This window comes from Salvelinus sp. IW2-2015, linkage group LG17 (assembly GCF_002910315.2).
Source record: "Salvelinus sp. IW2-2015 linkage group LG17, ASM291031v2, whole genome shotgun sequence".
NCBI classification, from domain to species: domain Eukaryota; kingdom Metazoa; phylum Chordata; class Actinopteri; order Salmoniformes; family Salmonidae; genus Salvelinus; species Salvelinus sp. IW2-2015.
The window spans coordinates 19,508,631-19,524,275 of record NC_036857.1 but is presented as its reverse complement, the minus strand read 5'-3'; the positions used below and the strand labels follow the sequence as shown (position 1 = coordinate 19,524,275).

The 15,645-nt window shown below is 45.3% G+C and overlaps 1 protein-coding gene and 1 long non-coding RNA gene across 12 annotated transcripts in view; one reads left to right on the top strand and one right to left on the bottom strand.

The window, feature by feature from the left end:
• Nucleotides 1-12,233, top strand: part of LOC111977077 (ankyrin repeat and SAM domain-containing protein 1A) — a 103,787-nt gene extending 91,554 nt beyond the window's left edge. For 7 of the 11 annotated variants that reach the window (XM_070447938.1, XM_070447936.1, XM_070447935.1 and 4 more), the window contains 9 exons: nucleotides 1,962-2,060; nucleotides 2,165-2,311; nucleotides 2,435-2,851; nucleotides 2,963-3,034; nucleotides 3,241-3,327; nucleotides 3,704-3,841; nucleotides 5,335-5,517; nucleotides 6,848-6,955; nucleotides 7,713-12,233. In XM_070447938.1, coding sequence (XP_070304039.1) covers nucleotides 1,962-2,060; nucleotides 2,165-2,311; nucleotides 2,435-2,851; nucleotides 2,963-3,034; nucleotides 3,241-3,327; nucleotides 3,704-3,841; nucleotides 5,335-5,517; nucleotides 6,848-6,955; nucleotides 7,713-7,835 — 1,374 coding nt within the window. In that variant the 3' untranslated portion in view covers nucleotides 7,836-12,233. The remainder of the gene's footprint in view (nucleotides 1-1,961; nucleotides 2,061-2,164; nucleotides 2,312-2,434; nucleotides 2,852-2,962; nucleotides 3,035-3,240; nucleotides 3,328-3,703; nucleotides 3,842-5,334; nucleotides 5,518-6,847; nucleotides 6,956-7,712) is intronic. The other 4 variants (XM_070447941.1, XM_070447939.1, XM_070447937.1 and 1 more) reach the window with 3 other exon arrangements.
• LOC139029052 (uncharacterized) lies at nucleotides 11,744-13,808 on the bottom strand. The gene is made up of 2 exons (XR_011481309.1): nucleotides 13,514-13,808; nucleotides 11,744-13,378 (listed from the first exon to the last, which is right to left on the bottom strand). It is a non-coding gene; the product is annotated as an uncharacterized lncRNA (long non-coding RNA).
• Between the last annotated feature and the right edge of the window lie 1,837 nt (nucleotides 13,809-15,645).

Here is a 15,645-nt window from a genome sequence, read left to right as displayed (position 1 = left end):
GGGGTTTTAGGCTGGGTTTCTGTACAGCACTTTGAGATATCAGCTGATGTAAGAAGGGCTATATAAATACATTTGATTTGATTTGCCCCATAGTTGTACACCCGTCAGTTTTGTTGCTAAACAACCAACCCATCTATTGAGAACAACATTATGCTATCACTCAGTTGAATAACTCCCCCTTTACATTTTGGATCCTCATATGGCCTCATTTGAAAATAAACTGATATGTATTATTTACCATTGGCTTGGAGCATTTTGCCACTCACTGACTCCCTGGCCCAGCATTAGCAGTATACCAATCTGTGGCAGTATGTGTTCCATAGAGGTCTTTGGTATACTGTACCTGTGTTGCGTAACGTTATTGAATCCTGGTGCTGATGTGAACGGTAGCTGCTCCTCCTTTAGCATTCCAAACACAGCATCAGTGGTGTGCTCCACACTCTAAACACTCCACATCTAGATGGTGTGGGCAGCTCTGCTCTCGCTTCTTTCCACTTCATCATCAGCTGGAGAGAGATTAATGAATTGATCAGTTCAGGTCTGAGTGTAGGTGTGCTCCGAGCCGTCATTCCACTATGAGTTATTAGATGAATAAAGGAAACATGTTGCTTTGTCCCTGATAACATTTTGAGGGCCTCTCCCTTATGGCTCTTCTCTCTCTCTCTTTCTCTCCCTCTCTCTTTCATTCTTTCCCTCACTCTTTCTCTCCCTCTCTTTTCTCCTTCTCTCTCTCTCTTTATCTCCCTCTATCTTCTCCCTCCCTCCTCTCTCTTTCTCTCTCTCCCTCTCTCCCCTTGTTTTCCCCTCGTTTCCCCCTCTGCCCATCTCCCATTAACACACACATAATCCTAACAGAGTGGAAAATACCTGAGTCATGATCTTTACACACGCTCAGGTTAATAAAGTAGAGCCAAAAGAAAGTGCACACGCACACAGTTATATACACACACAGTGCCTGCCTCCCTGCCATGGCTGAAGCCACAGGGAACAGCAGTCCACTCAGCAGCCTGTTGTCTTAATTACTCATTTCACCCCTATGTAGATTCCACTGTGCCATAGGCACACACACTGATGCCCCCTCCCTCCTATCCATCTCCCAATTTCCCTCCCCTCTCCATCCCTCCATCTTTCCATCCCCCTGACTGCTCTCATGGTGGGATTAACACAGGGCTCATACACAACACTGCAGAGGATCCTAAGTGTGTGTCACCTCCCAAGTTGATGCTCGTACAGTAGCAGATTTTGAGCAACTTAATGCACAGTGTGTATAGTACGTCACCTAGCCAATTTGGTCATTTGAGTAATGGCAAATGATTCCTCTTCAGACCAATGGATGGACCCATCGAGTGACCCCGATCAATGGCGCTCGGTGGAGGGAGGCTCTTTTCAGTCCCCTTCACCCTACTGTCCTTCCATTCCCTGATTTATCCATTGATTAGTGATCCGTTGCTCCTGCCTGGCTGTTCCAGCCTTGGAGATGGTATTGTGTGGGACTGTAGATGGTATTGACCCCCTCTCACCCCTTCTAATGCCTGTCTCCCTCCCTCCCCCATACACTTAAATTACATGTCATTTAATGTATTGACGTTTATTACTGTACAGTATGTGAACTCTATGGGAGAGGAGGGTCAAAGTTCTTGACACCCCAGAGGAATTGACCCCTTCTTTCCGCAATGACAGCATCTGGGCAGGTAGATCAATAACCACCCATATGTTTGGTCTTTGTCTTAGTCCCGTTTTATTGTGTTAGATTTAACCTAAAAGCCCTCCAACACTAAAATGATGCATTAGATTTCCATTGATTATATGGAGAAAACCACTACCTCCATTGAATTAATCATTGTGTTATCAAATTCCTTGTCTGCAGCTAAGCCTGGCGTTATGGCGACATTGAGACCATGTCGGTAGGATCATTGTGATGTATGTCATTCTAACCTGAACTTCCTCTCTCTCTGTTACAGGGTAGTAATGTGATGGAGGAGCAGGACCTGAGGGAGATAGGCATCACAGACCCAGGACATCGGAGGAAGATCCTGCATGCAGCTCGATCCCTACCTAAGGTTCCCCCATGGCCCCCTTGCAGCATTATAGCTCTACTAGTTAATGTTGACTGGCCCTGACTGTGTGAAGAGATCATTGTGTGACTGTGAGTCTCCCCCTGCAGGTGAAGGCCCTCGGCTGCGACGGCAGCAGCTCTCTGTCCTCCTGGCTGGACCTCCTGGGCCTGCAGGAGTACCAACACAGCTTCCTGTCCAGCGGATACCGTAGCCTCGACTGTGTCAAGAACCTGTGGGAACTGGAGATTGTCAAAGTGAGTGTGTCTCTCTGAAATGTAGTTTGAGCGAGAACATTTCGAAGTAGCTATTTAATTCAATAGTTTATATGTGCCAAATGGCAACATGCTCTATGGTTGTGTTTACTTGTGTCTCTCCAGGTGCTGAAGATCTCCCTGCTGGGACACAGGAAACGGATCATCGCTTCACTGGCCGAGCAGCCTTATGAGGAACCTCCTGTCAAGCCCCCCCGCCTGTCCCAGATCAGGTGTCAGGACCTGGTATCCCAGACCTCCTCTCCCATCAGTCACATGGACTCCTATACGGGCCGCTCCATGGACCCCATCCTGCCCCTGGGGGAGCCTGGGGGGAGGAAGGGGCCCGACCCCGAATACGATTTGGCCCCCCACCGTTCCCGCAGTGAACGACACCGATCACATGAGAGGTCTGAGGAGCGGCATCGTGAGCCTCGTCTGACCCTGCGACCCCCCAGCCTGGCAGCACCCTATACCCCTGTACAGAACTGGCACCACCAGCCTGAGAAGCTCATTTTTGAATCCTGTGGATATGAAGCCAATGTAAGGGCTCTCTTCCTGTTGTAACTCACTAAGGGCTTTCTTTAATACAGATGGTGTCCCACTCTCTGTACTACTATATTAATGTTCTGCTCTCCCCTCTCCTCTCTCCAGTACCTGGGATCTATGCTCATCAAGGAGCTACGGGGGACCGAGTCCACCCAGGATGCCTGTGCCAAAATGAGGGTATGTCTAGCCTCTGTTTCTCCAGAGAGACTGTATCTAACATTTCAGCTTATATCTGTTGATTTTTCTCCCCTTTGTTGCAACTTGTATTTTCTTAAATTTGATTAATTGTACCAGCTGTTGCTCTTCATTGGGACCTGCGCTTTCCTGATTACAGGACCCAAGCTAATGTTCTCCTTTTCATGCTATACATCTCTGTTGCTCAGAGGTCAACAGAGCAGATGAAGAAGGTCCCCACCATCGTCCTCTCCATCACCTATAAAGGGGTGAAGTTCATTGATGCGGCCAATAAGGTTGGTTGGCGGGGTGCCCCCTTTTCACCTTAGGCCTGATCCATACAGCGATATCTGACAACTAGACAGATTAGTCTCMCTCATACACACACCCCAGCCATGGAGGCTAGACACCAGAGTAAGCAGCCCAGTATCACACCACACCTGTCACATTGATCCAGCCCAACCCTCTCCCTCCTACTAAATTTCACCCCTGTCTATTAAGTGAGTCATATACATGACAGATAGTCCTTTAATAGGGCAGTAGGTCGAGGGGTCACAGGGTTTAACTTTTTAGGTGTCATTAACAATTTTTTCCCATGATGGAGATGTGAAAGTGGTTGGTGTTATTGCCGCTGTGACTCCACATTAATCTTGGTTCCTCCTCCAAATACAGAACATCATTGCAGAACATGAAATCCGGAACATCTCGTGCGCGGCCCAGGACCCAGAGGATCTGTGCACGTTTGCCTACATCACCAAGGACCTGCAGACCAACCACCACTACTGCCATGTGTTCAGCACAGTGGACGTGGTGAGAATACCTGCTTACACATCAGCCCACTCATCTACTCTAGCCTGCCGTGGCTTCATTGTATACCATGCTATTGGATTAGTTGCAGAATACATCCAACTTCAGGCTGCTCATAAGAGCTCTACTTCTGAAATATTGCCCTGCGATGTGACAATTCCATGCAGAGACACTGTTCCCCTGTCCTGTCCACAGAGCATAGTTTCTCTCTGATATCCTCTCCTTTGTCCTCATATGGGATACTTCCCAGCCACCGTCTTCAATCCTCAGAGGAGATGTGACTGACTGGCAGCAGCACTGCATCACTGGTATCTTTACTTTCTCGACCTGCTCACGTCACTGTGAGGTTTCTCACTTTGGCTACGCTGATGGCATTCATTCTTCACCACACCATTCCTCCTGATAACTGATTATCTGACTAAACTCTAAGGCTTCTCAAATATAATACCGCAGGGGTCATCGAAAGCTACTGACTGACTACTGGAGTCTGGTCACATAGAAATATAATTCATAGAATGACCATCCCCATTCAAGTCAATGGGTGTTTGTTTATGGCTGGTTCTACCTTTCTGATATGTCTGCTGATGACTATCTGAGGTGGGGGAGTATAAGAACCCTGAGATGTGATCAGAGCTTTTAAACAGTAATGACCAGGCTGCTACTGGACACAGGCTCATTTTTCACCAGCCCACACAGTAGTACAGATCCCAGATCAGATCAGAGGATATAAACAGAAATACATTTCCTCAGAGACACACAGGAATAAGCGGTGTTTCTGTTTTTCTTAGGGTGGAGTTGTTTTGTCACTTAACTTTACAAGATTGGGTTTGGTGTTTAATTATGTCTCACTTGAGTGGGTTGAGCTGCCCAGTGGTGCTGTATGTGTCAGAGGAAGCCATTCAAATCTTTCTCTTTGGAAAACAAATCAAGGACTTTTGGGGTGTACAAATAAACACACCACACACACACACACACACACACACAGACCCCCCCCCCCCAATGTTTTGGTCTCCGTCTCTGGTCCTGAGTGTCCTGAGTGTGTTCACCCACCTGGTCCTAGCCACTAATTAGAATCTGTGTTTTAATTGATGCAGCTCCAGCCCCAGTTGGTTTGCAGTAGCAGGTGTTTGCAGCCAGGGGACAGAGAGGGAACAGCTTGCTGTCTCGCTCCCCTTCCTCTCTACCTGACAGCTCTGCCTGCCATTGAGTTGGGTCTGTTTACAAAGTGGTGCAGGAAATAAACATAACAAATTAAGTCATATATTCCATTGTCTGACGAAGAGCATCTCTCCTGGAAGTTACTCTTCACTTTTCCACTTCAATCTGAGTGATGCAGCAGCATTCATATTCAGCGAGCTCGGTCTTCTGTCTGTCTGTCTGTCTGTCTGTCTGTCTGTCTGTCTGTCTGTCTGTCTGTCTGTCTGTCTGTCTGTCTGTCTGTCTGTGAGGAGGGAGTAGAATACTGAGTAGGATTCTGTCTCCTCCCCCTCTGGTAGAACCTGACCTATGAAATCATCCTGACGCTGGGACAGGCATTTGAGGTGGCCTATCAGTTAGCTCTCCAGGCCCAGAGGACCAAACAGCACCAGGGCATCCCAGCAGGACCCGGGGCAGAGGTCATCGAGACCAAATCCAGCCGGCCCGTTCCCAAACCACGGGGTGGCGTAAGGAAATCAGGGGTGAGTTTGTCACATGCGCACACAGACAATTCTCTTCTGATTTGGACAGGAAACAAATAAGTAATTTATCAAAATGATCCTGCAGCTCCTCACATCATTGTGAATACATTGAAAATCTGCCAGTAGCATTAAAACATTAAGGAATGGATTGCCACTGAACACATGCGGCTGGTGGTACCTTAATTGGGGAGGACGGGCTCATTGTAATTGCTGGAACYGAATAAATTGAATGGTATCAAACACATGGTTTCCATTCATTTGATACAGGTAACTGCCAAAATAAAGGGAACACCAACATAAAGTGTCTTAATAGGGCGTTGAGCACCACAAGCCAGAACAGCTTCAATGCACCTTGGCATAGATTCTACAAGGTTCTTGGAGGGATTGATTACACACAATTTCTTCCATGAGAAATTCCATAATTTGGTGTATTGTCTCAGGCGCCGCTCCAGAATCTCCCATAAGTGTTCAATTGGGTTGATCTGGTGACTGAGACACACACCACACTTTAAACCCCCTATGCTCCTTTGAGACCCCTCTTTCAAAGTCACTGAGATCTCTTCTTCTAGCCAAAATGGTAGCCAAAATAATGGGCAACTGGGCATTTTTATATATGACCCTAAGCATGATGGGATGTTTTAATTGCTTAATTAACTCAGGAACCACACCTGTGTGGAAGCACCTGCTTTCATTATACTTTGTATCTATAATTTACTCAAGTGTTTCTTTATTTTGGCAGTTACCTGTACCATTCAATTCACTCCATCCCAGCCACTATTATGAGCTGTCCTGCTCTCACCAGCCTCCCGTGCCACTGAATGATAATGTGCTGATCACAGGGCTGCTTGGACTATTTATTATATATAACAAACAGAAGGTGTGTTCATACACAATCCTTTCCCTTAGGAAAATTGTGTTATTTTGACATAGCATGAAAACAACACAATGCCGAACACCCCTAAAAACAAGCTACCACACCGTCGTCATAGCTGTGCTTTGGGATTAATAGCTATATACTGACGCTATTAGCAGAGGGGTTTCTTTATGTAATGCCTTTCTCTGCAGGAGGTATCAAATGACAGGTACCAGTCCCATCCCTCCCATCGGTACACACACCTGAAATCAACACATCTCATGTCCCCCAGTTACTGGACTAAGCAGGGTGTTGTGAGAATCTGTTCCTTCTTCCTGTTCTGTTTCAGTCCTCCCCATTCTGTTGTTCCACCGTCCCTGGACTTCCCTTATTTCTTCTCTCTTTTGTCCTTTCACTTCCCCTGTGTTAATGTCGGTCTCTCGCTCTCTTCCTGTCTGTCCTGTCTGTCTCTCCCAGGACTCTCCTCCCCTGCTGGACAGTCGCTCCTGCTGTTACTGTCTCACCTGCACCACCCACCGTCCCTCCTTCCTCCCACTGCACCACTCTGCCAGCCCTGTTGCCCAGGTGCTGCTCTCTCCCTCTCTCCTCATCCTCCTTTCTCCCCTTCCTCATCCTTCGATCATCCACCCTTTCTACATAATTGTATGTGTTACTGCCTTGGCTTGATCGATCCCCCTATTACCAATTCTTTACCAAAAACTCACATTTCTCTCCTCCCCTTCAATCCATCCACATTACTCCTTGGTCTCTCCTCTTCATGCCTCATTTCTTCTCTGTTTTTGTCTCAATGGGGTTCTCAACCTGGAGTCACATTACTTTTTTCTTTCAAAAGATGGCGTCATGTTGAGACACCATCAACTCTCTGTTGGTTACTGTGTTGTTCTTTACTAGACCCCTTTATAGTTGTAAAGCCCTTGGGAGCCCTCTAGTGGCATGAACATTCCAGGTTGGGAATCACACTTGATTTGCTGATGTGATATGGTATATCTTGGTCCTCACTGGTTCCTCTGTTAAGGTTTTCTTACTCACACTTAGTACATTTTACTGTGCTTCAATGAGTCATCAGTTCCTGTCATGATCTCTCTGTTTGCACAACATGTTCAGGGACAATACACTGTTGTAGCGGTATTGTTAGAGAGGAGTAAAGATGGATTTTGTTTGGGCGCCAGGCAGGCTCCGTGCAGGATTTCACCACACCGTGATCTTAGAATGACTAACATGTAATTCAGCACATGAATTGCATTTATTTGTCTGTTGACTCTCACCCTAAGAAGTGTCAAATCCTGTATCTGAGCCCCCTCTGTGTCCCCTACCCCACCAGGTGGACCCGTTGGAGCTGGAAGTGGACTCCCAGTCCCAGGGCAGCACCACGTGGCTGGTGGACCCTGTCCCCAAAGACTCCAAGAGGACCATCAGCACTAAGTACGAGACCACCATATTCTGAGTGGACCTGACACCTCTCCTGCCCTCTGCCCTTTGACCCTGGGCTTGACCTTCTGACTTACTGTACCTTTCCTCCTCCTTCTGTGTGCCTTTCACTGTGACTCTGCATCCTGCCTCTTTCTCTGGGCCAGAACCCTCCTGCCCTCCTCTGTCTCCACCTCTCCTCTGCCTCCACCTCCTCTCCTCTGTCTGCTGAAAGACTCAACTTCTCTCCTCCCCCTGTCTGTTATTCAGTCTACCATTATGAGACCTGCCTCTTCTGTCCTTGCCTTGCCACTGCCTCTCCCCCTGACCACAAATCTCTTTGTGGGGACTAACTGGACAACCTCCTGGACTCCACCCTGATCCCTGCTCCTTTTCGCTGTGTTAAACTGCTGACTCCTCTGGGCCCTGAATCATTGCTCTGTGATCATCGTACAGTATGTTCCTAGGCATTTGGTTCCCCTTGCCTCTGTGAAGCATGATACTCTACCTTGTCCTTCCACTTCCCTCACATTGACACTGTTAGTTCTGCTTAAACTGTTCTAATGTATGGTGCTGTTATTCAGTACCCTAGCTATGATGTGTGTAGGACAGCTAATGTAATCCACAAATCCAGTCACTGATTCAGTTTGTTCAGTGGCTGCTATCTCCATTCTACCTACCTACCTCCCCACTCCTCACCATTCCTCTTTCCCTCGCCCCAAATTCTCTTAGGACAATCCTTAATTTTTCTATCCATCTATCCCTCCTTTCTTTTTCCTTTCTCCTCTTGGTGCGTTTACTGCTCTACCAGGCGACGGCCACTGTGAGGCGCTCTTGAAGAACTTTCCCCTTCCTTGTTTTCTCTCTGTGAGAGACTCCCTGTTCCATTGTTGTAGTTCTATGCTCATTAGTAGGAACATTGCCTGTTTCTCTGCAAGGGGATGGAAGACAACTCTGGACTAAACCCTAAGCCCCCGCCCCCCCCTAGGATTGGTCCATTTGGGTAAACAGAGGGAAGGGCATGTTGATGCGTATCCTGTCTGATTTATTTTCGCTCTTTGTGTCGGTTTCCCATACTTAATCTGAGTCTGGGAAACTGGCACTCTGTGTTATGCTACCAAAGTAGGCTAGGGTCCAGCACTGTGATAGGAGGTCTCTACTGGTAACTAATGGAGTTAACATTGATGGGGGATAGATAGGACACAGAGGTTCAAACAGATATAGATGTCCTCACTGTTATAGACAGCAGTGTGGGAAATCAATCTGAGCATGCCTTGCTCTTTGACTGAGAATTTGATATCTAGTGCAATCCTTATTTGGAGTGTCATGAAAACTTTGTGAATGCTTGGATGCTGGGGAAATATGTGCATCAAAGATGATATGACGAGAACTTAAATTGACTGTTTATTCAATAGAGTATGAGCCAAAATGCATGAATTCTGCTCTAGCCACCAGTAATAGACTTGGGTGACGGTTTCAGTCTAATTACCCAGCCTTGCCGGTAGATCCATCAATATAGGGCTGATCGGTTATATTAACCTTCATGAGGAGGAGAGCTCATCAAATCTCACTGGAGAGGAGTGGTTAGGTGAAATGCGTCAAAAGAATAAACTGCTGTACCATCCATCTTTCCTAATCCAAGCATGTCTTAATGGACTGAAACATGAAGGCATAACCTTGTCAAGGCACATATTCTGTTTAGTTGGCATCTAGTCCATCCACTGTGGTTTAACAGAGGCTGATGTATACAGATTAAAAGTACAGCATTACATAATGTTGCTATACTTTAGGTATAGTGCATTCAGTGTTCTCATTTGAAATCATATCACTCTTTGCATCGATCAACATTTCTAACTCATCGCCATATTCCAAATAGTGCCACGATGCAATCAACCCAATGTCTGTTGAAAGTAAACAGTGAAATAGGGGACTTTCCTTTTTACCCTTTTTAATTTTCCTTCTTTTTTTTCACTACTCGTACAGTTTCTCCTTTATGTTCATCATGTTGTCATTAATGACTGTCTGTGTTTGTTTTACTATTCACCCTGCCTCAGTCGATATTCAGTGCTAACATGGAAGCGGAATTTAATCATTATCTAGAAAAATCTGTTATTTTGATATCTACGCCATTTTGTTTTCAGTTGGCTCAGTTATGTTTTTACATTATTTTAACCCCAGTGCTGTGTTGGTGTGTGTCTCCCTTCCATGTAGCTGACTACCATGACCGGACACCAGCCAGAGTGAGAGGTCAGGGGTGACCCATACCCATGGGGTTGTGTTGTGGGGCAGGAGGCATTTTTGGAACCAGGAGAAAGGCCACTTTCCATGCACCCTTCCTACCAGTACCACTGGAGACATGCTTGCATACACCAGGAAGGCCCTACCTCCTCTCTGACACCCCTGGCCCTCTCCTCATGCTCCACTCCTTCTCACCTCCACTGAGGTGTTCAGCTCCAGGGGTCAGCGCTGTAGCTCTGTATCACACAGACAGGAAGTCAGCCCCCAAGCAGTAGGCCCAAACAACCAATATCCTCACTGCATCCACTTACTTACACTGGAAAATGGACTCAATATGTCAAAGCTTGGTCAGTTATCCAGAGACTGAAAGGTGTTTGTTTGGTAGGCATCTCTTTCAATGTGAAGCACTCGACTTTAACATCCCTCCTTTTCTGTTTTTTTTTTACAAATGGAAACATGTTTATCCTTGACAGGCCAGTGAATGCTGTTCAGACAGTGTATTTTATCTGTGGGGGTTCGACAGTGTCATGTTTCCAGTTGTTGTTTTTCCCTGACATTTTGTGACTTGTGTATCCATTCCATGAGAGTTGAAGATGGATGCTTCTCTAGATCGATCCCTCAGAGGGGCCTTTCCCATACACTTATATGTCTCTTCGCTGAGGGCTACGCTAAGCTAATGTTTACTCTGACAGGGAATTTTATTAAGGTACAGACAGTGGTAATCAACATAAAAATATTTTTTTGAGAAAAGAAGTAGAGATCTACCTGGATATCTCACTGGGAAATGGGAGACAGATTTAGATAAAGGAACGCATTAAAGTTGTCCTCGGTATGCTATACTCACTAGAGTACGATTGGGTAGAATAATTACAATGCGAGATGCAGCAGTACACTCACAGGCTTTCACATGTCCATCCATTCAAGCACCGAGTCAGTTACATCAAAGCATCGCTTTATCTTCATTTTCTCATTCATAACATACAGAACTGTGATAGTTAACGTAATAGTGTACAGAAGGAATAATCTGACATGGATGAAGTTTGGAGGGCTGTTCAACTGACACTACAGCAACTTTTAAAAACAGGGGGAGTGTCTTTTTGTATGTTTAAACTGTTCAGTTACTGGAAACTATAGGACCTGTTAGGAGGTACTGTGATGGCCTTTTATTCCCCCTGATTCGATTTGATTTATTTTAAACTAGTCAATGCAGAAAACCAGTCCTGTAAGATTTTAGGTACAATGTGGTACAATGTTTTCTCCCCATATGGTATCTCTCCTGGTACGTTGACTGTTTTGGGTACTCTGTGGTCAGCTGGAGTGTTGAGCCTGTGTGGGTACATAGACTAGCTATATGGTACTCACTCTATATGATACAGCTGTCTTTAGCTGGTTGATGTGAGCGCCTGCAGCCATCAACCTGGTCCTGTCTCCGCGTTTGCACATAAGGATCATGGGTAGTACAATGGGACTATTCTGATGATATTAATGAAGACTATGATGATGATAACAATGATATTGGATTGTAAATTAATCTCTAGCAGTCGGTATTTTGATACTTGAATGATTTTGTTTTTATAGATATCTATGTATATGTATGTACCTATGTAATTGTTTTGCCACATTTGTAAAAAGGACTGTCTTATTAAGTTCAACATATCATGATACTGTTAGGTTCTAATTTTGAGTAAATAACTCACGGACACTAGAGAAGCTTAACCAAGTGTAATTCTTCCCAAAGGGTTGTTACAGCTGTAATTCAGACACCGACATGGCTTCCCCAGTGGTAGTATTCATACCCCACTTTGGGTGGAGTCTCCTACTTATCTCTAAACATTGCATCATTATTACTAAGCAGGGAGCTAAGTGATATGAGCCTTCAACGGTTTCTCCCCTTATCAGTACTGCCACATGCAATTGTGTTCCCTGCACTCAGCCCCTCCCAAGCTTCATTATGGCACCCCTCATGTCTCTTTAGTACCTAATGTTCCTATACTTCTGAGTATAACAATGTTCAAAGTTTCACCCCGATTCCAACAATACCCAACGATTGAAAACAGGCTGAGAGAAAGAACTCAGAGAGACATCACTACAGAAACAAAGAAAAAAGATTGTAAATGACCTTGGGCTTCCAGTCCTTTTTTATGATTATTATTTTTCATAATTGTACAACTAATAAAAGAAGAAATTATGAACCAGATTCCTCTGGTCTTTTTTCTATGTACTTGACAATCATTCAGCCATGAAGAAATGCATACTGTTCTTAGTACTGTAGGCTCTGATTAAATGTGTGTAGTCACAACAAGACAGAGAAAAGGTAATGATGATAGTATGATGAACCAACATGATCACGTCTTAGCATGCATGGTTACCTGACAGGCTTGGTGTTGCATCTACTGACACATTCAATTTGATATTCAGACAGTTACCAAAGTGAAATCCCCATTGGACGTCAGTGGTTAATGTTTACTGAAGACCTGGATAGTCAATAACATCTCTAACTACATTTCTATAGAAATGTTTTGTTTTATTGCTTTATACCTTAAATGTGTAAAAGCTGAATTGTCACATGCTTGTTGGGTGTCAAACCTGTAAGAGCTTGTATATGAATGGGAAATGCAAACCAGTGACTGTGATGAAGGGTGGGTGTTAGTTTTGCATCGCCCGGAGCCATGAGTGGGCAGAGCCTGCACATTTTAGACCATCTATTGGTTCTTAAGTGAAATCTCCACCTATCCGGCGCAATGCAAAACGAGCGTGCCGGTATTTTTCAAGACAAAGCTCAATCAATCAAATGTATTTATAAAGCCCTTTTTACATAAGCCGATGTCACAAAGTGCTGTACAGAAACCTAGCCTAAAACCCCAAACAGCAAGCAATGCAGATGTAGAAGCACGGTGGCTAGGAAAAACTCCCTAGAAAGGCCAGAACCTAGGAAGAAACCTAGCGAGGAACCAGGCTCTGGAGGGGTGGCCAGTCCTCTTCTGGCTGTGCCGGGTGGAGATAACAACATGGCCAAGATGTTCAAATATTCATAGATGCCCAGCAGGGTCAGATAATAATAATCACAGTGGTTGTAGAGGGTGTAACAGGTCAGCACCTCATGAGTAAATGTCAGTTGGCTTTTCATAGCCGGTCATTCAGAGTTAGAGACAGCAGGTGCGGTAGAGAGAGAGTCCAAAACAGCAGGTCCGGGACAAGGTAGCCCGTCCAGTGAACAGGTCAGGGTTCCATAGCCGCAGGCAGAACAGTTGGAACTGGAGCAGCAGCATGACCAGGTAAACTGGGGACAGCAAGGAGTCATCAGGCCAGGCAGTCCTGAGGCATGGTCCTAGGGCTCAGGTCCTCCGAGAGAAGAAAAAGAGAGAAATAGAGGGAGCATACTTAAATTCACACAGGACATCGGATAAGACAGGATAAATACTCCAGATATAACAGACTGACCCTAGCCCCCGACACAAACTATTGCAGAATACATACTGGAGGCTGAGACAGGAGGGGTCGGGAGACACTGTGGCCCTGTCCGACTATACCCCCGGACAGGGACAAACAGGCAGGATATAAACCCACCCACTTTGCCAAAGCACAGCCCCCACACCACTAGAGGGATATCTTCAACCACCAACCTACCCTGAGACATTGCCGAGTATAGGCCACAAAGATTTCCCCCACGGCACGAACCCGAGGGTGGCGCCAACCCGACAGGAAGATCACGTCAGTGATTCAACCCACTCAGGTGACGCACCCCTCCTAGGGACGGCATGGAAGAGCACCAGTAAGCCAGTGACTCAGCCCCCGTAATAGGGTTAGAGGCAGAGAATGCCAGTGGAGAGAGGGGAACCGGCCAGGCAGAGACAAGGACGGTTCATTGCTCCAGTGCCTTTCCGTTCACCTTCACACCCCTGGGCCAGACTACACTCAATCATAGAACCTACTGAAGAGATTGTCTGAAATTAAGACTTAAAGGTCGAGACCGAGTCTGCGTCTCTCACATGGATAAGCAGACCATTCCATAAAAATGAAACTATAGGAGAAAGCCCTGCCTCCAGCTGTTTGCTTAGAAATTCTAGGGACAGTAAGGAGGCCTGCGTCTTGTGACCGTAGCGTAGGTATGTACAGCAGGACCAAATCGGAAAGATAGGTAGGAGCAAACCCATSTAATGTTTTGTACGTAGGGTAGCAGTAAAACCTTAATCAGCCCTATCCTTAACAGGAAGCCAGTGTAGAGAGGCTAGCACTGGAGTAATATGATACAATTTTGGGGTTCTAGTCAAGATTCTAGCAGCCGTGATTAGCACTAACTGAAGTTTATTTAGTGCTTTATCCGGGTAGCCGGAAAGTAGAGCATTGCAGTAGGCTAATCTAGAAGTGACAAAAGCATTAATACATTTTTCTTTATCATTTTTGGACAGAAAGTTTCAGATTTTTGCAATGTTACGAAGATGGAAAAAAGCTGTCCTTGAAACATTCTTGATATGTTCGTCAAAAGAGAGATCAGGGTCCAGAGTAACGCCAAGGTCCATCACAGTTTTATTTGAGATAACTGTACAACCATCAAGATTAATTGTCAGATTCAACAGAAGATCTCTTTGTTTCTTGGGACCTAGAACAAGCATCTCTGTTTTATACGAGTTTAAAAATAAAACATTTGCCGCCATCCACTTCCTTATGTCTGAAATACAGGCTTCCAGGGAGGGCAATTTTGGGGCTTCACCATGTTTCATTGAAATGTACAGCTGTGTATCGTCTGCATAGCAGTGAAAGTTAACATTATGTTTCCAAATGACATCACTAAGAGGTAAAATATATAGTAAAAACAATAGTGGTCCTAAAACGGAACCTTGAGGAACACCAAAATGTACAGTTGATTTGTCAGAGGACAAACCATCCACAGAGACAAACTGATATCTTTCCGACAGATAAGATATAAACCAGGCTAGAACTTATCCGTGTAGACCAATTTGGGTTTCCAATCTCTCCAAAAGAATGTGGTATCAAAAGCAGCACTAAGGTCTCGGAGCACAAGGAAAGATGCAGAGCCTTGGTCTGACGCCATTAAAATGTAATTTACCACCTTCACAGGTGCAGTCTCAGTGCTATGATGGGGTCTAAAACCAGACTGAAGCGTTTCGAATACATTGTTTGTCTTCAGGAAGGCAGTGAGTTGTTGCGCAACAGCTTTTTCAAAAATGTTTGAGAGGAATGGGAGATTCGATATAGGCCGATCGTTTTTTATATTTTCTGGGTCAAGGTTTGGCTTTTTCAAGAGAGGCTTTATTACTGCCACTTTTAGTGAGTTTGGTACACATCCGGTGGATAGGGAGCCGTTTATTATGTTCAACATAGGAGGGCCAAGCACAGGAAGCGGCTCTTTCAGTAGTTTAGTTGAAATAGGGTCCAGTATGCGGCTTGAAAGTTTCGAGGCCAAGACTATTTTCAATGTGTCAAGAGATATAGTATTAAAAAACTTGAGTGTCTCCCTTGATCCTAGGTCCTGGCAGTGTTGTACAGACTCAGGACAACTGAGCTGTGGAGAAATACGCAGATTTAAAGAGGAGTCTGTAATTTGCTTTCTAATTATCATGATCTTTTCGTCAAAGAAGTTCATGAAT